The 26692-nt window shown below is 36.0% G+C and overlaps 1 protein-coding gene across 3 annotated transcripts; it reads right to left on the bottom strand.

Moving 5' to 3' along the window:
- Positions 1–2020: 2020 nt before the first annotated feature.
- Positions 2021–23973, bottom strand: LOC138703393 (nuclear cap-binding protein subunit 2-like). Of its 3 annotated transcripts, XM_069831226.1 has the most exons (5): positions 23728–23971; positions 23079–23150; positions 18497–18678; positions 12455–12593; positions 2021–3707 (listed from the first exon to the last, which is right to left on the bottom strand). In XM_069831226.1, exons 3-5 carry the CDS (start codon positions 18544–18546, stop codon positions 3597–3599), a joined length of 300 nt encoding a protein of 99 aa, XP_069687327.1. In that variant the 5' UTR covers positions 18547–18678; positions 23079–23150; positions 23728–23971; the 3' UTR covers positions 2021–3596. The 3 variants fall into 3 exon arrangements, with proteins under 3 accessions (XP_069687327.1, XP_069687326.1, XP_069687328.1); XM_069831225.1 differs by lacking the exon at positions 23079–23150 and having other exon boundaries at positions 23728–23973; XM_069831227.1 differs by lacking the exons at positions 23079–23150; positions 23728–23971 and adding an exon at positions 22838–23072.
- Between the last annotated feature and the right edge of the window lie 2719 nt (positions 23974–26692).

Below are 26692 nucleotides of genomic sequence, written 5' to 3'. Positions count from 1 at the left end.
GAGCCACAATTCAAGAAAAACGAAAGGGATAACTGCATTAAGTCAGGGGTTCCCAACCAGTGTGTTACGCAGCCCCATGGAGTGTGTCGCGAAATTTTGGAATTGAAAAATAAATTTTAAGTCATCCAAAAAGTCTCTTTATAAAGCATTTTTTATGTACAACGAAGTCTTTGATATGGTATATTTTATTTTGAAACTGACTTTATCAATGAAGCGTGAATACCTGCAACAATGCTTAGTAATAAATTCGTCGACTCTTCCCACTTAGTAATAAACAATAGAATCATCAGAAAATATTGGTCAGTTTCAGTATATATACGTATGAGCGATTGACAGTGTGTCTATTTTATGAAAAGTGCTTCATTTAGATTTTATCATGGACAAATTTTTAATTCGAAAAAGACAATCTGAATCAAGTTCTGGGTTAGAATTAGATGACAACAGTACTAATTCAAATAATGTGCGCGAAAATTTCTTTCAAGGTTCAAAGAAATGTAATACATTTCGTAAATATAGTGACGAATATTTGCAATGAGATTTTACTGGAGAGGAATATAAACAAAATCCCGAGTGTCTTATATGCGAAAATGTTTTGTCAAATCAGTCGATGGTGCTGAATAAACTAAAAAGAGATTTAGAACTGCCGTTTTCAATGTCACATTTGTATGAATCTGCATTTTCTACCATCAAAGTAGTGAAATCGAAACAAAGAAACAGACTACTGCATCTTGAAGATGATTTACGTGTCCTGTCAACCATAAGGCCACAAACAGAGAAATTCTGTGCAACCTACCAAGCTCAGACTTCACGTTAATTTAAATAGGAGAGTTTTCAAAAACGATAGTAAAAATCTTTTATCGGACTTCCAACTTAGATAGGTTGAGATTTTTGACACATACATTTGTTATTTTATTTATTTATTTTTTTTATTCCACTCAAGTTGCTGCTTGTCTTTTTAGAATTTTGGATTGAGTATTAACATCGACCTATCTACAACAGTGGATGTCTGACACTATATAGAAGTTATCATTGCTTTTTTTCTGGCGGAACATGCTAGAATGGCTCTCCGGCACATTTTCTTGCATTTTTCATCATGCAAGCGAAATATATGTGAATAATTATGTTTTTCTAATAATTTCAAGGAAAAATTGTTCTGAGGCCGGGTATTGATCCTGGGACCCTTCGCTTAGTGCGCGAACGCATTGTGATGGTGTCGTGTATAGTGTCAGTAGAGCGTCCGCGTGCTAAGCGAAGGGTCCCGGGATCGATACCCAGCCTCGGAACAATTTTTCCTTGAAATTATTCAAACCTGCTTTACAGGGAGCTACTACCTGAAAGCCAGATTTGTATAATTATGTTTTTTCTTTGAATTCTGCTTAGACCTTGAAAGTCTTAGTTGGATGAAAAGGAGGATAAAAACGACAAAATTCTCATGCCGTGAACAGTAATCATCTCTTCGTCTGCTATAGAATATCCTACACAGAGTTCCACCATCTTTTTCTCCAGAAGAAAATCACTGGTTGTTATTATATTATTAATAATAAAAACAAATAAGTGTGTCGCGATATCGTGGGTATTCAGTAAAGTGTGTTGTCAGTCAAAAAAGATTGGGAAGCACTGCATTAAGTGATTCTGCAGCATGATACTGCCTGTCGGAATTTTAAGAAGTCATTGTACCTTAACAAAGCACTTGCCCAGAATAGAATTAGCTGAAATCCTGACTATCATGGGTGCAAGTTAGAAAACGAAATGGCAGAATGCTTTCTGTATCGCTGTCCTGTTTTCGAAAAATGAAGACAATCTGTGCTCGGAGATTTTTAGCCTGATATGGCCATTATCATATCAGTAACACTCCTTAATTCGAACTTTCTCAAGTTTGTCCAACATCGTGATGGCATAAGTGATGTACAAGTCACTGAAGATCTACAGCAAGGAAGGTAGCACAATGGGTTCATATGTGTGGGCTTGTCTCACCCTCAATTCTTCCAAATCCAATCCAAGTGACACTAATAACAAGACATTAGTATGAAAACAATTTATTCTACAAATTTTTATGTAGTTAAAATTTCACATTAATTTGTATTCTCAGACACACTTTGATAAATAAATTAAAGATAAAACTGTTTCAATCTTGTTGATAAAAATATTTCACTCAACACTAATATATCTCTAAAATTAATAGAGACAAAACACTTTATACGAAATTGTACAATATCGAGTCAATTATGAAGCAAAAATCGAACTTCACTACATTTTAAAATTGAAATGATGAAAATAATTGTGGAGTCTAAAACAAAAGATGAATATTTTATAAGAAACAAACAATATAACGGAACTTGAAGCCACTTTCGTCTACTTGGACATTATTGCATATCATATATTATCTTAACCATACATTGTTTAATTAATTTCGGTCTTCGATTCCTGCTTCTAATATACTGTATCAGATACTTGCCATGTAGATAGACTACTCATTTTCTAAATTTGAATATTATGGAGGAAAGGAACAAATCTCACACTGTCAAATTATTATTATGATTCAATTTTGTATACGAGATATAACTGAGATTCATACAGTAGTCTGAAGTAAGCTCCTATCAGGTCTCTTGTTAAAATGAACAGATGCCACACATAGTCTCATAATTGGGCATCGTTAATTCAGAAAACATTTGTACAGCTGGCACCAACGTTTTTGGCATGTGTTCTAGATATATAGTGCCCAGTTTGTGAGCATGTTGCTAGTGCAGCTGAGAATGGTATCACTTCCTATACACGTCACATCAGTCATTTGCCAAACACAGTTGTCAGACTGACTGTGGCAAATGTAAAACACAATTGTAATGTTCCCATTACTAATTTCATGTGCCAAAAACAGTGACGCAGACTGTAACATATGGGGTCATAATTATAATCATAATCTAAATTGTCGAATTTTCATGCTGGAGACTGCAAGATACAATATGACCCAGAAAGTAAATTGAAATTCTTTGGAACCCATTCACTTACAAAAATCAAAAGTTCCTAACAGTTATATGAAGATAAAACTTGTATAAGAAACAAAACAAACAATGTTAGGCATACAAGAATGTACAAAAACTCATCAGACACATAGATAAGCCTTCAAATCTCAACAGTACTCAAATATAACATTGTATAACCTAATCAATATACACAATAATTTATACTCCATTAATTTTAATGTTTGGCAAAAAAAAAAAAAAAAAAAAAAAACTATAATTTTTATAAGAAAAAAATGTGTTGTACTTGTCATTAATAAAAAAAAAAAAAGTTTGTATCTGCAACAACTATGCAGACAGCAAAAGGGATTAGGTAACTTCTTCACATTGCCCTAAAGAATCCTTGATTTATGAAAAAGGAAAGTAAAAACTTGTAATAACATTTCATATATGAATCAATGAAAAGTATATATAACTGTAACAAGAAAATTCATATCTACATGGCAAAATCATTCTACTTGCTATCTCAAAATAAGACTTCAAATTTCGTTTTCTTTACTTGAACCCTTGAAATATAAAAGTTTACATCTCAGATTATAGACCCCTGGAATTACTATTAATGTTTATCAAACACACGCATCATCGACTAAATACTGTAACATCTTGAATAGGTGACGACACTTTCTGCTGAATTATCTTTCCATAACCCCCACGACCACCATCAAAGTCTGTTCGATATTCATCTCGCACCTAAAATGAAGAAAATGAAAACAAAAGTAAGTTACAAAGATAAAGACATCAAGGATTGTTATAGTTGTAAATTTATTCAAGTAGAATCAGAATTGGATTTTTTCCATTCCTGATAAACTATGAAACACACAATACTCCAAAGGCCAGATCTACCATCGTCTATAGATATAAAGAGGCAAGGAGACAAAAGAATCTCTCTCAATCAGGCTGTTATATACCACTAAATTCAGTCAAATGCATTTAACGAAATGTATTAGTCCAACACAACTGAAGTCAAAGACAGAGCCAACCATTGAAACATAAGATATTCTGTATTTTATGACAGATTGGTTCTTTTTATGGCTGTTGTCGTTTGCAGATTCCCTATCTCCAATAATCCTTACTTTTCCTAATTCCTTCCTTTAAACCTTTGGATGGCATGGCTTCTCAACATCTCGAGAGCATCCCCTCTCCCTTCATTGTTTAGGTACTGAACTCAGTATTCTTCTAGATCACTTTTTATCACTCTTTCTTTTTATGTTGCCTTACCACTTCAGTTTATTTTCCTCATTGCATTCATCAATACCTCATGTCATACCTTTTCCTTTGTTGACACACACATTTCTAATTTTATTTTGTTCCAGAAACACCCAAACATCACCTCCAATAATACATTTCTCCAGAACTATCTCTCATATTAACGTCCCATTTAAACATACTGGTTCAATCAAAGAAATATATATTCACTTTTCGGCTTCTTTTCAAATATTATCATTCCAATAAACACACTACATTTCTCGCTTTAACTTAAATACAGGGTTTCCGAGAATGAATGATGGGGTTTTAAGAGTTCACTGTGAAGCATGTATTATGTGTAATGGATTGAAGGTGCTTGTAATAATTAGTTCAGTAACTCAGTTTCCTAATAACGTTAGTAAATTTCAATATGATTACCATTACCAGGTCCACAACTGTGGAGTAACGGTTAGCGCATCTGGCTGCGAAATCAGGTGGCCTGGTTTCAATTCCCGGTCGGGGCAAGTTACCTAGTTGAGGTTTTTTCCAGGGTTTCCCCTCAACTCAATATGAGAAAATGCTGGGTAACTTTCGGTGCTGGAGCCCAGACTCATTTCACTGGCATTATCACCTTCAATTCATCCAGATGCTAAATAACCTAAAATGTTGATAAAGCGTCATAAAATAACCTACTTAAAAATCATTACCAGTACAACAGATGTGTAAGTGAAATTGAATTTCAGTCCACACTCTGACAAGAACATCTGTCATCGATTACTTGTCTGATTCTTCATTTTAAGTGATCAAGTTTCTCAGTTCTTTCATTGTAGACCTCATTCTTGACATAGCCCAGAGGTAGACAATCAATCTTCTTAATGTATCCAGCTGTTTTCTGACAACATAAAGTCCACTATAGTCCACTGTAGTCTATTCAGTTGTTGTTTGTCACGAGAAATGAGGGATATTTTGATTGGTGTTCATTATATATGTCTGTTGCTAATAGCCAGAGTTGGGATGTAGTCAATATATACTGCAGGCCTGTGTTTTCTGCAACTGGTACTGATGATTTTAATTTATGTCTTTTGTGGTTTATGGATGGACAGTATAGAAGAATGTGTTCCAGATCTTCATCATGATTATTACACCACAGACAAGTAGGATTATCAGAAATATGAAATCGGTGTAGGTACAATTTTTTGACAATGTGACCTGTTCTGGTTCTTGTTAAAAACGTTTGAACATGTCTCAGGAAGTTTTATAGCCCAAAGGTAGAAGTCCAATGAAGTAAGATCCGGACTTCTAGCACGCCATGGAATGGGTCCATTTCTGCCAATCCATCGGTCTGGAAATTGATGATTTAACTCTTCTCGATTTGATAAAATAGGAAATTCTGTCCACGTATGCAATCGAGTTTATGTTTGTTTCAACAGAAAAGAATGGACCAAAAATCTTGTTGTGCATTAGGCCACACCAAACATTGACCTTAGAATCTCAGTTGTGTTTGTGTATCACATGTGTATTTTCTAAACCCCAAATTACACAATTTTGCCGATTAACACAACCATTTACATGGAATGTAGCTTCATCAGAGAAGAGGATATTTTCTAGAAATTCTGGTTCATCATCAATTCTGTAGCATGGCAGCAGCAAATTCAGGTCAATCAACTTATCCTGTGGTTTTATTGCATGCAAGAGTTCCATTTTATAAGAATGTAATTTCAATTTCTTCCACATGATGTCGTGCACTGTTGACTTAGAAATACCTAACAACGACTTATTATGACAGAAATCTGGTAAGATATGCAACAATGACGTGAAAGCAAACTGTTCGAGTTACTGAACGAATTACAAGCACCTTCAATCCATTACACATAATACACACTTCACAGTGACTCATAAAAACCCACCATTCATTCTCAGAAACCCTATTTTACTTCTAATCTTCTTCCTACCTGTGTCATCCCTTGTAAAAAGTATACCTGAACTTGTGTAATCACGTAAGCCTTTTTATAATGGTATTCACTAACACCAAATTCTTTTTTATCAGTAATTCCCACACTAAGACATTTCATCAACAATAGAAGAGTTGCAATTCAAATCCCTCGTGGATAAACCACCATTAAAGTTCCTCCCTTCCTTCAAATGAAGCAAAGTTGACTTAATAAAATAAAATAAAATAAAATAAAACAAAGTTTTTCACTGTGGTGTGAACTTTTTCTTTCTTTTATGCAGCATATTCTCTGATTGAGTATATCTAACTTGATTGTATGCTGCATATGTCTCAAGTCTGATTAGTGAACTATGTTACTAGATAGCGATGTATGTATCTCCTAGCTTAGTTGCCTCATGAGTAACGCCCTATTGGAGTAATTTAAGAGGTTCCAACTGGCCTTCGGACTGCTGACTAAACATTATGCACCATACCAGCTGTAGAAATGTCTGGTGTTTCAGAATGAGGACCATTTTTGCAAAACTTGCTAACTGCAAAATTTGCAAAATTGAGATTTTGGTGGATTCGTTAACATAAAGCAAGCCTCTACACGATGTTAAAGTTATCTTAATAAAATTGAATTATTTCTCTTCATTATAGTGTGCCAAAGTGTGATGGTTGCACCTATAACCTATTTGGCTTCATTCAGTTTTTTCAGTTAGCAAGCTTTGCAAAAAACGGTCCTCGATTACATAAAATAATAAGTAATCTTTGTATGGTGCAACAGCCCATGAAGGTCCAAGGCCAACCAGCTGACTGTGCTGACCTCAAGTCCACATGCCTCAGCAGAGATGAACTATATCATTAAAGCAGAGGCCTATTCCACCAATGAACTTTTCAGTTATTCACTTTGCAGTTTATGTTCCATTATCACTTTTCAAAATTGTTTTGCAAAGTGAAAAGTAGAGGAAACTTTTCAAATGTATTATTATTTCTGTTTCACTACTACACAAAATTTTGAAAAGCACAAAGTAGAGATGGGATAAACTGTTCTTTTTAAGAAATAGTTTCGACTGTAACTGTGTCATGAACAAAGCTGTTCCAAAATAACAATTTCAAAGAAACAGTTTCATAAGAATATGTTTACAACATCAGTGCCAACTGTTCCAAGTGTTCCAACTGTTTCAACCTCTCATCTGCTTCAGAAACATGTTTCAAAGACCTTGAATCGTCTTTAAATCAGCTGTTCAGTGTATTATGACGACAAAAGTCATTTTTCGTCGGTTACTGTTAAGGGTGCAGTAAGTAACTACAATTCAAAATGAATAGATTTTAGTAAAAATAATGCATATAACCCTAGGAGAGTTTAATAACGATGACATTAGCTGATAATATTTTACAGGGTATATTAATAATTAACACTATGTTAGGGCACCATGAACATATTCTCCATCAATGGACAGCTAATAATTAATATCAGATTTATTAGGGAATTTGATTCGTACAATTAAATTGCGCGATCCTACATAGGCTACTGTTGCACAAAGGCCGTGTGGAACATAATATTATATCTACTTTCAATTGGAGGTCAATGACACTAGACATTGATCTCTTTCTCTGAATGACTGACTTCGGGGGTACAGTAGTAGAAGAAAGGGAATTTGTGTCTGTCCTGTTACAATGGAAGAACAACAGGACAGAGAGTATGGTAGGTAGTTTGAGGATAAACAGAAAAAAAAAAAAAAAAAGAGATGTTCGTCTTTTGTTTGTCAGTGCATAGAAGTAATGGAACAATGGGACAAAGGATGGTTTCAGAAGCGGGTTTTACCTTGCAATCCTTCCATGAACATCTGAGGGGGTCAGAAGCAAAGGGGTATAAGTGCACTTAAGTTATTTTTTAGAAAATGTGGTTGAAAGTATTTAAGCTTTCGTAACTTCCGTGAAGTTTTTAATTTAAATTTTAGATTGTGATGTGGTTAAAGAATATATCTCTTTGTCACTAAAATTTTAGATGATTTAGCTTACCCTGGATGCACTTAACTCATGTTTTTAGAAAGTCACTTATACCCCTTTGCTTCTGACTCCCTCATTTGTGATTGATAATGTACACTACTGTGCAGAAGTCTTAGGCAGGAATTTAGAATCTAGAGTCTTGTATTGTACATAAATATGTCGGAGGGGTCCAATATGCGGATATATACAATTTACAGTAGAGTGGAGTCTTATAAGCAAGGTGTCTAATAAGAGAGTAAATACAGTAGGCTATATTTTTGCTTTAGATTTAAAATATTGTAGAAAAGAAATACAATAAGAAGAGAAAATTTACTATTAAATCATTCAAGTGATTAAGAACCCAAGAAAAGAGTATATAAAAACAGGATAAATTTCTATAATCCAGCGGTTCCCAAAGTGTGTTCCGCAGAGCCCTTAGGGCTCCGCGCATGATTTTCAGGGGCTCCGTCCGCGGAAGTTATGAAGATGACAAAAATTGCTGCTTCCATCTAGTCTCTAGCGGGAAAAGGGAAACTACTTCCATCAAGCGAAAAATACTTCCTGAGAAAGTAGTTTGCGTTCTTCTTGCTACATGGAAGCATTAATATTAGATCTACTCGTCACTGGAACTATCTCGATCTTTCTTGCTTGCCAAGTACTCAATGATTCTCGAAATTTATTTTATTTTTTATATACTGAGCAGGCAGAGTTTGTTATTCATAGCACGTGAAATCTACAATCTATTGACTGTTAAGTTACCTCAAAAAATATATATCATGTTTATCTGCATGTTAATTTGATAGCAGATGTGTTAGCTAAACTTTCGTTGAACCGGAACTGTGGTTTAAGACGGGCTCCCTAAGACCTAAGAGTCATTAGCCATCAACCAGTGCTCAGTCAAAGAGAGATAACAAAAGCTATAACCTTACTTTCAAAGAAGATAGTGCGAATTCCTGGGAATTGAGTTCGGAATATTATGAACATGATCCTGTCTCAGAGTCTACGATGCCTAATGTACAGGTATTGAAAGTAACAAACGATAATATTGTGATTTATATTTGGACATGGGATTCACTGAATTTGCTGATGAACATCCACAGTGTGTGATATGTAACAAAGTTTTTCCCAATAGTTCTATGTTCCATGCCAAGCTTAGACGGCATTTCTCAATTCAAAAATTCACAAATAAAACTGCAGACTACTTCCAAAGAAAAAAGTGACGAACTCCATGCAGTTCAGACAAAATTTCATCTCGTGTAAAAACAAACAACGAGAAAGCACTGAAAACGCCGTACTTGGTTAGACATGACCAGGCTCTTGCTGGTAAATCTCACTCTTTCTGAAACTCTTATGAAACCACTATTAGTGAAGGTAGTGAAGTGCATGGTGGACGAGAAAACTGCAAAACTTGATTTCCAGTGTGCCCTTACCAAGTAGCACTGGGCATATTCGAATCCAGAATATTTATATGAAAAGACGTAAAATATATCATGATTTCCCGTATCAGTTAAACGAAATTTTCGTTACAACTTGACAAATCCACGGTTTTTGCCGGATTAGCTATGTTAATGATGTTTGTGCGATATGATTTTTCAGTTTTTTTCATGAAATATTTTGTTCTGCAGCCATTGCCATCCTCTACAAGCGATACTGAATTTTTTCCTTCTGCATTGAAAACTTGATACAGTGGGGCAATTGCATTGACGTGTGCACAGATGGCGCAAAGGCCATGGTAGGTCCTGTTGCTGGCGTTGTTACAATGATCAAGGAAGTTTTAAAAACTGAACAAGTAGTCACTGTGTACTACACCAACATGCCCTCGCAACGAAAAATGGCATCGTTATTAAAGCAGGTACCAGACAACGCCGTCAAAATTGTCAACTTTGTTAAGGCATGGCCTTCACAGTGTAGGCTACTTAAAATTCTGTGTGAAGATATGGGTAGTATACACAAGTCATTGTTAGTAATATTACACACAGAAGTGCGATGGTTGTCGCGCGGTAAAGCGTTGTCCCAATTACATGAACTTCGAACGGAATTTTCTTCACTTTTGAACTACCAGAATAGTTTGCTAGCAGATTATTTGAATGATCAGGAATGGTTGTACAAATTACGTTACTTGGCAGACATTTTTCAAAAATGAATTCAGCACATGGGTACATACAAGGTAAATACCTGGTTGGGGTTTTTTCCGGGGTTTTCCAGCTCAGTTGGTAGAGCAGCTGGTTACGGACTGGAAGGTCCGGGGTTCGATCCCAGGTGGTGACAGGATTTTTTCTCGGTGCCAAACTTTCAGAACGGCCCCAAGGTTCACTCAGCCTTCTATAAAATTGAGTACCGGGTCTTTCCCGGGGGTAAAAGGCGGTCAGAGCGTGGTGCCGACCACACCACCTCATTCTAGTGCCGAGGTCATGGAAAGCATGGGGCTCTACCTGCATGCCCCCCAAGTGCCTTCATGGCATGTTACGGGGATACCTTTACCTTTTTTTTCCCTCAACCCAAAATGACCAAGTGCTGGGTAACTTTCGGTGCTGTACCCCGGACTCATTTCACCGGCATTATCACCTTCATCTCATTCAGACGCTAAATAACCTAAGCTGTTGAGAAAGCGTCGTAAAATAACCTAGTAAAAATACAAGATAAATGGAAGATTATATTCGATGCTGATGACGAAAATGTCGCACTGAAGAAAAAGATAGCGTTCTACATAGAAAGCGTTGACAATAAGGATCTTACGTTTCTGACTGACTTCAAACTTTACAGAAGAAAATAACATAACAATGAATGTCTCATTCATAGCAATAATGAAAGAACACCTTGACAATTTGCTTCAAACTATCAATTCATACTTTCCAAGGGACACTCGGGAATCGATTCTAAAGAAATATGAGTGGATTGTAGATCCATTTCCAGTGATGTCAAAATCAGCTGCCCTCACTGCTTCAGATATGAGGTCCTTATAGACATAGTTTCGCACAGCCACTGTCACGCATAATTTAAAAGCAAACCATTTCCCAAATTTTGGCCTAAGTTAGGGGAGGATCTTTTGATATTAAGTTCAAAAGCTAAATTTCTCTCACTGCCTTTTGGTACTGTGTACCTCAGTGAAACGACCTTTTTGAGGTACACCGCTACAAAACAAAATATCGAACTTGTTTGGACACAGAAGACGATATATGTCTTCAACTGACTTCTATGACACCGGTCATTGACAAACTCTATCGCAAGAAACAGGAACATTCTTCACATTAACTTCGGGTGTACATGTGGCATTGTAAATTTTTTAAACATCTTAACTACTTGTTAATATCATTTTGTAGATTTAAATAAATTATATCCAGTACATTTTTACTATTGTTTCCTTTATTAATATATATATATTTTCATACTTCCGTTTATGTTTAGTGTGAAATATGCTTCATAGAACGTAGACAGATAAAACTAAAAAGTAAACATTTCTTGGGGCTGCACGAGAAACTTTTGCTTCAAAAAGGGCTCCGTGGCTGAAAAAGTTTGGGAACCGCTGCTATAATCTAAGTTTGTCTGAATTTTATGAAAGTTTAATTACGCGAACTTAAGCAGATTATGTTTTTGAAAGAACTGGGTCTATTTTAGAACCAAAAACAAGAAGTTTATCTATTTTATCTGAAGAACAATTTATTATTCATATGTCCTTACTGGCTAGGAAATGGAGCTCAATGACATGGAGTTGCAATGGCTACTGATTTGCAAAGACTTTGCAGAATGAAATGAAAAGTACAAAGCAATCTCTGATTTATGGAAGAACAGACAGAATTTTCAAAAGTTGGAAAGTGAAGTGAAATGTTGCGAAGTTCAATGGTGGGATAGGCTCCAGAATGAGGTCAGCCATTATTGCTGGTTTTCAAAACTGGGTTTTGCTACCTATTGTAGCTCCTAAAATTCATCATGATGCTGGATGGGCACTGGTCCCATACACAAAGCAAAAATTGCATGAGAAAATTCCTTCCCCATGTGGCCTTGTACTAGCACCCATTCTGCAATGCGAATCTAGACATGATGCCTTAGACCATGATGCTATAGTTTGGGACTTCAAAGTTACATACTGGCTGCAAGTTTTTAATCAATTAGTACATATTCTTATTTATTTCCAATACAACCAATACTTTTTGAAGTACCTATTATAAGTGATATAACAATAAAACTTGTATGGTATCGGCAAGTCTTGAGAAATCTTGCGAAGCATTGAATTTGACGAAAATTTGATTGTATACAAACAGATTATACTCTAAAACTTTTAGTGAATAAGGAGACAAAGGAAAGGAGAAAGATGACCCAAAGAAACACTTACCTGTCCACCAGTCTTTCCTCTTCCATACTGTCTTCCTTCCACGAACCCAGCATCCCAATCTGTTCTAATAATACGATCATCTAACCGAGTGCCATTGATGTAGCGCATTGCATTTTCTGCATCTGGTCGACAGTAATACCTTTTGTATTAAGGAAAATGTTTAATCAAACTTCATAACACAGTAAAGTATATCTAGAGATAGAAAATTGTGAGGTCCACATTACATGGATGTAAATGTTGACATCAAATACATATACACATACACACATATCTAGAGATAAGTGAACCATAGTTGAATGGTTAGAGCAGCCTTGTCAGATTTCATTGCACGTCTAGGAAATCACGAACATTGTAATATTACCATGGGTACCTGGTCTGACGTAGAAGAGGAAAGTGTGCAGCACAAAGAGAAGGAAAGGTTTGTAGGCCTACATAACATAAATATCACTACAAACTAAGTACAAATAGCTGCATAGAATATTAATATTTATATTCCCATGTAACTTGTAACATTATCTTCTGAAGAAAAAAAAAAAACAAGGTAAGCTATTTATACTAAGAACAACATAAACAGTTTTTGATCTTCGTCCAATAATTAGGCCAACAGAAGTAAACCATATTAACTTCCCTTCTGAACACTGAAACGTTATAATACAATTGATAACACAAACTGATCTTTTCTATAGTCATCACACATCTTATTTTAAATTAAGACGTTAATTCTTATGAACTGCTATTACTTAAAACAGAAAATTTATTTAGGGCACAAATTAAAATAAAAAAAATAACTTAGGAATGCACTTGACAGTGCTACTTTTGACCTTATGTGGTTTCCAGCTATAAAGAAAAACATTTAAGTTGATGTTGCTTCAGTAGGGCACTGTCTGTTTGCAACAATGATGTAATTGTTGGATTTGAAAAGTAGGCAGAGACGCAAATGGCTACACATCCATATGAGCAGCATTAGATAAAAAGATATACTTTCAGCAAGTCTCTGTCTGTCACATACACATTATTTAAATGGACTTTAAAGCTAGGTATTAGAGAAACTGCAAATGGGGGAGTGGATTTAATCAGTTATAGTTTACCCATTTCGGAGTATTCACAAAGCACATTTTTCAAAATTATTCTGAAGTATTATCAATGTTAATCTAGTCAATCTATTTTGTGGCAAAAAAAAAAAAACAATTTAAAGAAAATCTTATTTAATTAAAAGAAAATAAAGATCATGATCACTCCTAACAACACAAGTTTTTTGACAAATAAAAATATGTACGACATTCATAATTTAAGCTTCCCTGCAGTTTCCCATCTTTGTTAACTCTTAATGAGTTCGCAGTATTTTAAGAAATTGCTATTTCTGTCTAATGCGTTACCATGCTAAGATACGAATGTATTTAAGTACAGTGTGGCCCACCCGATTTTCTCAATCTCATCTTCTTCCAATGGTCTTCTAACTGAAATCTTCTAGTTCATTTGGAATCTTGCTGTTCAGTACAATTCAGCCAAGTGGTTGTCTGTTGTTGCTTAGCACCAAGTTTCCTGCAGGTAAGATGGTGGTTGGCATTCATTGTTGTCCCTGGCTCTCAACAGAAAGTACTCTCCTCAGAAGTGAAGATCTTTATTTTGCAGAGATGTGCTGCTAGATAGTCATGACCTGTCTTCAGTCTAAATGTTGCTACTGATTTTTTCCGTGGCTTTTGTTTATTGACTGTCCATTCTTCTTGTATTTTAACCCACTCAACCACTCAATCTAATTTCGGTAAAATTTGGAGGATTACGTTGACATTTTAACACTATGCTCAGCAGTCCAAGAAAAGGAAATATGGCAACCCAAGTGTTTAACAGGAAGATAATGGCAGTGGTGTTGTACCACTGTTCGCACAGTCTTTTAAAGCGACTAGTCATACTGAGGTGAGCAAGTGGAGTTGAACATGAATTAGTATTCTGTAGAAAAGTGTGTTCCTTTTGAATACTTGTTGGGATTAATGGATCCATAAAGAAATGTCAGAGGAAGTTTGTGGTAAGTTTTGATAGCGCAACATGCTATTAAAACACATTAAAAAATTGTTGAAAAAACTGAAACCACAGATACATTGTTAGATCAATATGGGAAAGTGCAACAAACAATGTATGAAAAGATGAAATTGCAGACAGATTACAGGCTTCTCCATGTAAATCCTTATGAAGACTATTGCAAAAAATTGGAATATCCAAAAGCACATGCCAAAGAGTTGTGAAAAAGCCAGTCTGAAAGCATACCAGTTTACTATACAGGGCGTTTCAGAATTCCTATTAGAAACTTCTAGGGGTTGTAGAGGGGACTAAGTAAATAAAGTTTTGATTAGGAACCCATGTCTGGAAATGTATTGTTTTGATGCAAAATTAGTTTGAAGATCGATTCGATTTAAAATCTCCGCTTCACGGTACGCAAACAAAATGGGCTGAGGGTGACTTCTATCATCTGTCTCGTCCTGTACTGCTCAATGACTGAATCACAAGTGATGTGAAAGCCGACTCCGTAGAACTGATTGTAAACAGAAGACACATGCTATCAGGGGACTGCTGGAGTAGCCCTCAGCCCATTTTGAATACCATGAAGCAGGAGATAAATAGAATCGATCTTCAAACTTATTTTGCATCGAAACAATACATCTCCGGACATAGGTTCACAATCAAAACTTTATCTACTTAGTCCCATTTACAACCCCTAGATGCATGTAATAAGCATTATGAAACGCCCTGTATATGGACTAGTTGATAACCTGTACACACAGACAAGAAGTCATCAAACAACTCAACCTCAGTTTTTTTTCAGCAAGATGAGGTGACATGCCACACCTCTGCTGCAAATATGGCTGAGACTGAATCATTCTTTTCTGGCTAAGTCATTTCAAAAGGGCTATGGCATCCACGGTCACCTCATTTCAAAGGGAGTGTGCATGAACAAAACCTAATGGGCCGTATTCATAGACAATTTTAGTGCGGGTTTCCGGTGGATGATCAGCGTTTTTCGTATTCATAAACCAGTGTTAGCTATAGGATATGATTTGAATTCTGTACAAGAAACCAGTTGATAGCCGTGGCTAGCTTAGTACGCTCGTAGCACGTGATGCGAAATGTCTATTAGCACCCAATATGTTCGAGAATTCGTGGAAGAATATCCAGGACAGGATCCAGGTGGTGTTTCCACAAGTTCTGATTGCCACCTTCAGGAATATGAAGCGCCAGGTTCAACTGTATTTGGACACACAAGCAGGACTCTTCCAGCATACTGTAATTTCCCATAACTATGGTCCAGGCACCAACTATGGTCCAAAACGCATTATGTACTACTTAGTCCCCCAAGAGTTCGGTGTTTGACATTTAAGGCGCCACTGTGATGGAATTATGTTCCCCATAGATGCTTCTATCTACCATTACACGTGGCAATGATATGGATGCTTAACAAGGTCAGTGTGCATCGTTCTATTGAATGTGTGAAGACACGAAATTATTCAGTTTGTGTTTGTCTGTTTTATTAAGCTCTCCTCTGTAGAACTGGTAAATTATAGATATATGATTGTTTGTACAATTAAACCTGGCTATATATTGTTTACTTTCACGTAATAATTAGACTGGTAGATGTTAAGGACTCTACGTGAAAATTGTTTAACCTCAAGGCTAGAAGTCAGTCCTCAACTATGTACCACAATTTTTCGTGGACCATACTTGTATTTCATTTTGAAATATTTGTTTTAATGAAATGTGAATAATTTGATTATTTACTTCTGCAAATTCGGTATCTCAGTATATTCTAAAACACCATTTAACATTATAGTCCAGTAAATAAAGAAACAGGCTGTTCCAGCATCAATGGTACTAGCACGAATAATGGTCCGGTAAAACGAAAAGTTCAGGATAGAAGAATCACAACCTTCCCTGTAAGTGACTATGAGAGCGATGAAATTGAATTGGATACAGATTATGATGTTTCCGGTGTACTCTCCATATTTACAGACAGTGAGTCAGATGTGGAAAAGCAGAAGGAATCTCTTAAAATAATGCTAAAGGCACATAGTTTTATGGTAGTTACTTATGAGGAGGAATTGTGGCCAGGGAAAGTTTTGGAAGTGAGGAACAATGGAGCTGTTGTTTCATGTATAGTAAGAAGCGGCAATTACTGAGGTGGTGAGAAATGGAGGACATTTTATTCTATGGAAAGGAAAACATGATAAAATAAATTGAAGACCCCATATGTGTCTCGAAAAAGAGAGATCCATTTTCAATTTCAGAATTACAAGAGAAGTGGAGATTCAAAGGATAGAAATAAGCCTAATGAATATAGTTCTCAGTATGGTAAATAAACATTATCAGTGAATTTATGTGCATAATATTTTGCTAAGAATGTGTTAGTTTATTTTGATACTGTACTTTTGTTCTTTAATATACACTCACCGGCAAAAAAAATCAGGCCAACTACATTTTATTTCAATTTTTTTTAAATTGTAGGATTTTTTAAATAATTGTAGGTGTGCTGAGGTTCATTTAGTTATTAATTTATTTTATGATACGTAACAATGTAATACTGAATACGCAATAGCCAACAATGATCTGAAAATGAGATTCGTTCTTCTTGCTATATTGTGTCTAAACTTCTCGGACTCATTTCAAGCTATGCTGAAGAAGTCTAAAGACTGGTAAGCTCTCTTGAAGCAGTATTGGAGTACTTCATTGTATACAATTGTCACTAAGTCCTACCGATTCAGCAAAATGGTTGCATTGATAGAAGATGGGAATAGTCAGCGTTATGTGGCTGCAGTTCTTGGGACCAGACGAGCCTTCCAGAAAATAAGACAAGTTAACATGAGTGAGAGAACTGTAAGCAGACGTCTGGATGAATGTGGGCTGAATTCCAGAAGAACCAGCTAAAGGCCCAGAATTGCTCCAGCAACATCGTTGAACATTTGGAAGAAAATTGAAACAATTTGTAATTTTTACACCTTTTAATTATATCCATTGTTTGGCATTGAAAATAATAGTGCAAGTGATAATAAAAAAGAGATTTTTTTTCTGGGAAGCAATGTTTTCATAATGGGTTTTCTGATTCTCACCTCACAAAAAAATTGAGAAACTTTAGGTGGCCCGGTATTTTTGCCAGTGAGTGTAGTTGTTCATTATTGCAGGAAAATGACTTTCAGATTTCACTTGTTTATTGTGTGTTTATGCAATGTGTACTAATAAAAAGAATCCATGTACTTTTCATTTGTTTTTAATATTTCTGTGCTAGATTATGTTTCTACCCTTAAATTAGAAACTCAATGTATTGATTTACGAATAATTACATCTCCAGCTATAGTCCATTCATGCTTTCAAGCATGAATATATGAGTGGACCATAGTTGGGCAACTCAGAATACAACTATGTACCTATGCTTATTATTTTTTTAAAACTTGCAATTAAATAATTTCAAACACATATGTCAATATTTATTTAATATACACTTATAAGAGTCCGAAGCCAAAATTTCACTTAATCTGGATGAATAGTATTGAATATACAAAGAAAAATGTAACAAATGTGGACCATAGTTAGGGGAAACTACGGTATGTGTTCGTTCTCATACACACAGGTAGGATATTTTGTTTAATTTCATTTTAGTGTGTTTTGTTAATTTAAACTGACACTTTTTGGGGCTACCTTCGAGTGGAACACCTGATAGTTGGCTTCTAGTCAAGTCATATGTACCATAAACAAAATAAAAATTGGGTGCCAAATCAATTTCGCACCGAAATAAGGATGGAAAGTTGCTGTAAAAATGGTGGCCAGTGTAGAGACAGAATCACATAATTATAAGCTTTTTAGTAGGTACATAGACAGAGGTCGAGTATCAGTGACAAGTTAGGTTTGATTAGTTTAGGCTTTTGGTATGCCTTACATATAAGCATTTTAGTATTTTAGTTGGTACGTGGGTATGGATAGGTATCTGCCTTCCTTTGGTAACATAATTGGGAAGAATTGTCAAGAACTTAATGAGCACTCTATTGATCATTTAAAGGATACTCTACAAAACAAAATCCGCATGGTGTCTTCTTGAACTTGTCCAAACCCATAATAATTCTTTTAACATCTCCACATTTTGAGAAAAGTTCGTATATTTGTTCTTCTGTTGTGTAAAATGAAAGATTTCCTATATATAACGTTGAAGAAGTTCGAAGAAGTCTTTCTTGTTCACCTCGAGATCCCTGAAAAAAGAAATCATTTAATGAAATTAAAGTCAGAATTCATTAAATGTCAAAAGAATTGTAATTTGAACCAATAAATCTTGCTCAATGTTGTAAATTTTAATATGAAACTTAATATGTCTGGCCAACTCAAAATATCACTGTGCCACGTTATTCCAATGCTCATATTATTGATTGAATCTTGATCTCGCCATGCACTACACATGAAATTGACATCTGATGTGTATTATTTCATGATGAAATGAAAGGGAGAGATGGTGCAACTTTACAAAGATACATTACCTGGAAAGAATAAAGAAGCAAGTATTTGTAAGATCGAGGATCATTCACAGGTCAGGTTTGGTATGTTCAGACTTTTGGTATGCCTTGCATATATGCTCTTTGGTAGATAGTAACACAACTAGATTTACCTTGAACTGAAGAAAAAATTGCTTATTTGTGTAGTGCAACATAATGGTGGTACCACTGGGTTACGTCACGACTTCATGTGAAAATATCTGAGAAAATCATTGGTCGGATATATAAGAAATGAAGGTATTTGGGATGGGTTGAGTGGGTTTATAGTTTTCGCAGTTGTCACATCGTGTCTTTAAAGTGGTGTGCTACAATTTTGAGGTTATTTTTAATGACATAAGTAGGCTAAGTTTCTTTTCTCCCATTTATTGTGTAGTGAGATCGAAGATTCACCCCCATATTTTCAAGAGATAGGAAATTATTTACAATCATTTGGGGTAACTTTGTACCACTTCTAACATATTTTTATACTTACACAAAATAGTGTCTATTGAAATTGATATTTAAAAGTAAATTATTTCATAAAACTAGTACTTATTTTATGGGTTGAGATATAATAAACAGCCAAAATCATGTTTTAAATATGTGAAATTTAACATTTAATGGTAGTACAAAGTTACACGGCTAATTGGAATAACTTTATACCACATAATATACGAAGCCTGTCTAAAAAGTATCCGACCTTAATTTTTCCCGCGTAAAGTTGTGATTCTAAGGCGGCGCTACTGTGCATGGTGGAAGGAGGAACTGTAATGCGCATGCTTGAATTTTTTCACCGCATTCGCTTGTGCCAGTCACTGGCTGGTGGTCGCCAAGTAAGGTGCTGTTCTAGGTGTTTGTCGGATTTAGTTTTCTCGCAAGATGACTGAACGAATTGAGCAAAGATACTGCATCAAATTTTGTCAAAAGCTTGGTGATTCTCAAAGTCAAACAATTCGTAAGATTCAGCAGGTGTTTGGGGAAGATGCGATGGGTGTAACACAAATTAAGGAGTGGTTTAACCGATTCAAAGATGGCCGCACATCAGCGGAGAGTGAGCAGCGTTGTGGCAGGCCCCAAACTGCTCGGAGTGCAGCTGTTGTTGAGAGGGTGCGAAATTTGGTGATGGCAGATCGTCGTTTGACCGTGCGGGAGATTGCCGAAGAGGTTGGAGTGAGTAAAGATTCTGCACATGCAATTTTGCGTGATGATTTGAACATGAACCGAGTGGCTGCGAAATTCTTGCCCAAGTTGTTGTCCCCGGAACAAAAGAACCTCCGTCGTGACGTTGCACAGGACCTTCTGGACACCGCCAACACTGATCCTGGGTTTCTGAACACCGTGATAACTGGAGATGAGTCATGGGTGTACGGGTACGACCCAGGAACAAAAAGACAGTCGTCGCAATGGAAGCATCCCGAGTCTCCAAGGCTGAAGAAAGCGCGGCAGGTGCGAAGCAAAATCAAGGTGATGCTGACTGTTTTCTTTGATATCCGTGGAATTGTGCATCACGAATACGCACCGGAAGGACAAATGGTGACAAAGGAGTACTATCACGATGTTCTCCGGCAACTCCGTGATGCAGTTCGGCGCAAAAGACCAGACATGTGGACGGCGAACAACTGGCACTTGCATCACGACAACGCCCCCGCACATTCATCCCAATTGATACACACTTTCTTGGCCAAACATGGAATTACAACCGTTCACCAACCTCCCTACTCTCCAGACCTGGCTCCTTGCGACTTCTGGTTGTTTCCAAAATTGAAGACACCACTGAAAGGATCCCATTTTGAGAGTAGAGAAGAGATAATGCGGAATGCGACGACGGAGCTGAACACCATTCCAAAAGAAGACTTCCAGAGGTGTCTCCGGCAGTGGAAGGATCGGTGGGCTAAGTGTGTGCAAGCACAAGGGGCCTACTTTGAAGGGGATTAGGGTCCCAACCCCGTCAGGTATTTGAAATATTTTTTCTGGCTAAAGGTTGGATACTTTTTAGACAGACCTCGTATATCTTCTACTATTAAATCCAATTCTCAATATTCCTCTTCAAACTCAAGGTAACTTTTGACCATACAATAAGAAAATACATGAAATTTTATTTCATATGAAGTCACAAAAAGTAAGTTTATTGAAAATGTAGAACATTAAACTGTACAATAAAACATAGAACAGAAAATATAAACACAATTTTTATGTGTTTATTACCTACATATATGTTTGATATACAAGTTATTTTTAATTTGCTAATTAAATTCTTCTCAGTCTCAACATAATATACATGTTCATACATGTTCTAGCTAGTTTATTAACTTTCTTTATTGCTTCAATCTGGTCAGGCCATATCCAATGCCTTCCCTTCTTTACCTTACAACTGATTTTGTATCTAGAGGTGGTACCATGCAGTCCAATGCCATTGACTATAGGCCTACCAGGGAACAGTGATCCCTTATATGAGACTATTACAAAGCCATCTATAGAAAAAATCAATGGTTGAGTTGTTTGGACTTTTTCCATAGCTAATTTTCAAAAATTGTAAAACAACGTTTCGAAGAGTGGCTCTCTCTTCGTCATCAGGTGAAAACCTACTGTGGGGATCATTACAACAGATCAGTCAGACAGGTTAGCTGTTTGTAACAATCCCCACAGTAGGTTTTTTAAATCAGCAATGGAAAAAGTCCACCAAACAACTAAACCATTGAACAATTCACCGTTGCTCTCCCCCCCCTCCCCTTCATTCAGATCAATATAGAAAAAATGCTTTTGAAATTATTTCTGTGTTTATTATTCAATTTATTCACTAGCGTTTGTCTTGGGATGGAATACAAACGTGCAGCTTCTCACTGACCAAATTTCCAGTTTTTATATCATCACTATCACTTCACTGGAATACCTTACCTTTATTGCATACTGTCTTTTCTCTGGAGAATCCTTTTGACCTCCTGCCATCTAAAGATTTCAACGCATTATGGAAATTCAAGACGAGTGCAAAAGTTAGAACAGTAGTTTAATAAACAGGGTCAAAGAAATTTCATTAATAAGCCACTATGCAGGACTTAGTAAAAAAAATCAATTCTTCAATAAAAAAACTTACTTACAGCGTTTCTTCTAAGTAAACATTGTTTCATTAATTTTATTTAATAATAATGTCTCATGTTATTTAATAAACAAATGAATTATCTTCATTTATAATCAAATTTAAATGCTTATAAAAGAATTAATATTATCATGCAAAGCTTGAGTACAAAGTAGATCTAATCTTGAAACTGAACCAAAATAGCACTGTCGGATTAATTTTATAATTTACAAGACATAGGATTATGTCTTATTAGAAGGCCATTATTATATTTTAAAGAAGAAAGGATAAACATTAACATTTACAATAATTGTAATGGTAAGATAAAATTATATACTTAAAATATGAAGTTGAAAATCGTTCATAAACCAGCTACTATAAACAGAATGCAATATTTAACCATATGGGACTCGAATATTCTTCAGAGATAGGACATAATAGGCTAGATAGAAAGCAAAATATAGAGATCGTAGGTTATGGAAATGGCCTCATTCAGAAGATATCACACTTAAGAAATGTGGAATTATATTCTAGTAAAATTAGGAACTGATACAAAGTTACACTGACCGGTACAAAGTTACTGCAGATGACTGTACTTAAGTGCATAGATTAAATTACTAGGCCTACCATATCACAGTAAGCTTAAATTTCAATAAACATTCCTCTTGATACTTCCCTAATAGATTAATTTCACACAGCTATTATAAAATTTCGATCAATGGCATATTTCCATCTAAAATTATAGACCTATTATCACATTTCTCAAATTACATTATGAGCGCTATGGACAAATATCATCAAAGAAGTCACCAATACAAGTCCCGCGCTGTAGCGTCTGGTCTAAGGCATCACGCCTGGACTTGCGTTACGAAATGAGCGCTGATTCGAGTCCTCATGGGCCATGAAATTTCCTCATGAAAATTCGGCAGCGTGATGAATTTGGGGGGCTACGATAGGTAGCGAATTCTGCTTTCAAAAACCAGCTATAACAGCTGGAAGGAACATCATGCTGACCACACGTAATCTCCGTACTGGTTGGATGATTGTTTACCTCTGCTGAGGCATGTGGACGTGAGGTCAGCAGCTGGCTGGTCGGCTTGGCCCTTCATGGGCTGTCGCGCCACTGATTGTGACCAATATAAAAAATAATTAAAAGAGCGAACAGACCTTGGCAATTATGTAGTAAGTATCGGCTAAGTCGCCATCTTCCCACAACAGAGGTCCAGAGAACATATTTTCCCGTAAGTGCAAAGCAAAGAGCCTGAAAACGTCAATCATAAGGAAAATTGTAAAGAGACGGAAAATATGTTGATCATATAAAACCGTTGAAAATATAAATAAGATATATATGCATATGTTTGATAATTTATGTGCCCTGGACCTCTATTGCGGGACGATGGCCTGGCCAATGCTACATAATTACCCAGATCTTAAATTATTTATCCTCAATTATATGTTGCAAATATAATTATAATATTGCAATTACATGTATAAGTTCCTTTTCTTTGGCTTTAATTTACAGACAAGATAAACACCAGGCCTATGATACAACTGTGGACTAAGAAATGAGGTTAAAATGAAAAACTACAATCTCAGTCAATTTAAATAATATGGGACAAGAATACTGCATATTGACTGTTCTATTGGAAATAAATTATATTTGTTACTACATTATACCAAATACATTAAAAGTATCTTACTTTGAAATGTTGATCTCGGTATGAACTTAATTCTACAGATGGAGAAGTTACACTCGTCATACTTTTCAAGCGCCAGTGAAACCTTTAGGAATTAAGATATTTCCTCGTCCCTTAACACTTCCGTGATACTTCTATGAATTTGCAATGTTTCTTAAAATAATGAATTACTAAAATCGCTAGGTTAAACACGTATACACCACAATAGAACACAAACTCAACAAACAAGTACAAATCGACTAGTATCGACTGTCTAGAACTATCGATCACACTCTCCAGCAGTTGCCAACACCACAAGAATTACATTAAGTTACCCATTGCTTAATATATAAGCATTGAATTTACCTATGGAGCTTCTCATCTAAAGACATTAAAATAATATATTATAATAGTTTCTTAAACACTATTATAATATTAAAGTAATCTAAATTTGTGGACTATTCTACATAAATGTTTTATAGCTTTGCACGTCATAATAAATTTTACGCATCATGTACTGAAAGGACTGCTTTTAAAAAAAAAAAAAAAAAAATTCTATAGTAACTAGTGGTGTAGGTAGACTGCAGTATCTGGTCTATTTTTAATTAAATATTCTTGCAAAAAAATAAATAAATAAATAATAATAATGATAATGATCTTGGACGCGACAGCACATAGGAGGGTCAAAGTCGAGCAGCCAACTGCTGGCCTCATGTTCACATGCCTAAACAAAGGTGAACAATCATCCAACCAATAGAAGAGTAGCACGATGATTACTCCAGCCCATTATAGCTTTGCGGAACTGGATTTTGCTACTCGCTGTTGCTCTCCAAATCCATCACGATTCTGGACGGGCACAGATACCATACACTGTCCGAAATGTCATGTGAAAATTTCTTCTCCCATGAGGACTCAAACCAGTTCTCTTTCTGTAACACGAGTTCAGGTATGATGTCTTAAGGTAGGGCTAAGCAGCAAGAGCGGATTCCACTCTCTCACAGGGAGCCATATGATTTCTCTTCATCCCCTTTCTTCCCCACCAAACACCGTGCAGCGTTGATGCCGTGACAGATGAATATTAAGCATCCCAGTTTAGAGTCTAGTTCCACTCCCGATGCCCTGTCTTAAGGTATGAACACGTTGATGATGAGAGCCTGCCTGGTAGAGTAGCAGGTAGTTTTGATAGGAAAAATCAATCACTAGTATCATATGACACTGCACACATTGGTTCATGGCTGGTCACTTTACTGCTTCAGTCATTCTTCAGGCTTGCAGCACAAGTCTCGACTTGTTGCAGAGTAACATTGGAGAGGTGAAGAGGTGATTGTGGGTGATCCGTGAACCAGATATCAGTGGTGACTTTTCTAATTAGTAGGAACGAATTTTATGAATGATTTGTAACTTTACTGAAGTAATTTACACAAATTAGTCTTGTATTTTAAATGATGCACATTTAGTTGAGTCTTCGAGTCTTAACTCGCCATAACTTGGAAACCAGTAAAGACTAGCAGCAATTACTTTTAAAAGAAATTTCCATTCTTTCTCGACATTTCTCTTACTTTGACCCCACTCCCATCATCTAATGTGAAAAACAAAGTTTCCTCTTATCAATTTTTTAATGTTGTTGTTTTCTAATGCCAGGCATTTGGCAATAAAGTCATTTGACCTCTTGCACTCCAATATTTTTCAAAGAAACCAAGTTCTCAGGCTCATTACTGGTGGAATCAAAACAACTCCAATAGATTCTATGAGATTCCTCACTAATATTAACAGCATCAAAATGACAATAGAAGAAAAAGCACTGATTCAATATGAAAAACTTACCAGATTACCAGGAAACAATTGGCATTCATACAGTCCTCTCTGTAGATTAAAAACTCAAAAAAGTTTCATATCCATGGTTCAAGAATTAAAACAGAAAATCAACGTCCCGAATTTAAAAGAAAACTTACAAATTAAACCAAACCCTTTAACTCTATTAAATACTTACTTACTTACTTACAAATGGCTTTTAAGGAACCCGGAGGTTCATTGCCGCCCTCACATAAGCCCGCCATCCGTCCCTATCCTGTGCAAGATTAATCCAGTCTCTATCATCATACCCCACCTCCCTCAAATCCATTTTAATATTATCCTCCCATCTACGTCTCGGCCTCCCTAAAGGTCTTTTTCCCTCCGGTCTCCCAACTAACACTCTATATGCATTTCTGGATTCGCCCATACGTGCTACATGCCCTGCCCATCTCAAACGTCTGGATTTAATGTTCCTAATTATGTCAGGTGAAGAATACAATGCGTGCAGTTCTGTGTTGTGTAACTTTCTCCATTCTCCTGTAACTTCATCCCGCTTAGCCCCAAATATTTTCCTTAGCACCTTATTCTCAAACACCCTGAACCTATGTTCCTCTCTCAGAGTGAGAGTCCAAGTTTCACAACCATACAGAATTATGTCAGGTGAAGAATACAATGCGTGCAGTTCTGTGTTGTGTAACTTTCTCCATTCTCCTGTAACTTCATCCCGCTTAGCCCCAAATATTTTCCTTAGCACCTTATTCTCAAACACCCTGAACCTATGTTCCTCTCTCAGAGTGAGAGTCCAAGTTTCACAACCATACAGAAGAACCGGTAATATAACTGTTTTATAAATTCTAACTTTCAGATTTTTGGACAGCAGACTGGATGATAAGAGCTTCTCAACCGAATAATAACACGCATTTCGCATATTTATTCTGCGTTTAATTTCCTCCCGAGTGTCATTTATATTTGTTACTGTTGCTCCAAGATATTTGAATTTTTCCACCTCTTCGAAGGATAAATCTCCAAATTTTATATTTCCATTTCGTACAATATTCTGGTCACGAGACATAATCATATACTTTGTCTTTTCGGGATTTACTTCCAAACCGATCGCTCTACTTGCTTCAAGTAAAATTTCCGTGTTTTCCCTAATCGTTTGTGTATTTTCTCCTAACATATTCACGTCATCCGC

This window comes from Periplaneta americana, chromosome 7 (genome assembly GCF_040183065.1).
Source record: "Periplaneta americana isolate PAMFEO1 chromosome 7, P.americana_PAMFEO1_priV1, whole genome shotgun sequence".
Taxonomy (NCBI): Eukaryota; Metazoa; Arthropoda; class Insecta; order Blattodea; family Blattidae; genus Periplaneta; species Periplaneta americana.
Note: the sequence above shows the minus strand (reverse complement) of the source record. Positions and strands in the feature narration are given on the sequence as shown.

Excerpts from the sequence above, each read along its gene's own strand:
- LOC138703393 (XM_069831225.1), bottom strand. The coding sequence starts at position 23,787 with ATGACGAGTGTAACTTCTCCATCTGTAGAATTAAGTTCATACCGAGAT. Across the intron at positions 18,679-23,727 it reads ACCGAGATCAACATTTCAAA|GGATCTCGAGGTGAACAAGA; the intron begins GTAAGATACTTT and ends TTCTTTTTTCAG. Across the intron at positions 3,708-12,454 it reads GAGGAAAGACTGGTGGACAG|GTGCGAGATGAATATCGAAC; the intron begins GTAAGTGTTTCT and ends TCTTCATTTTAG.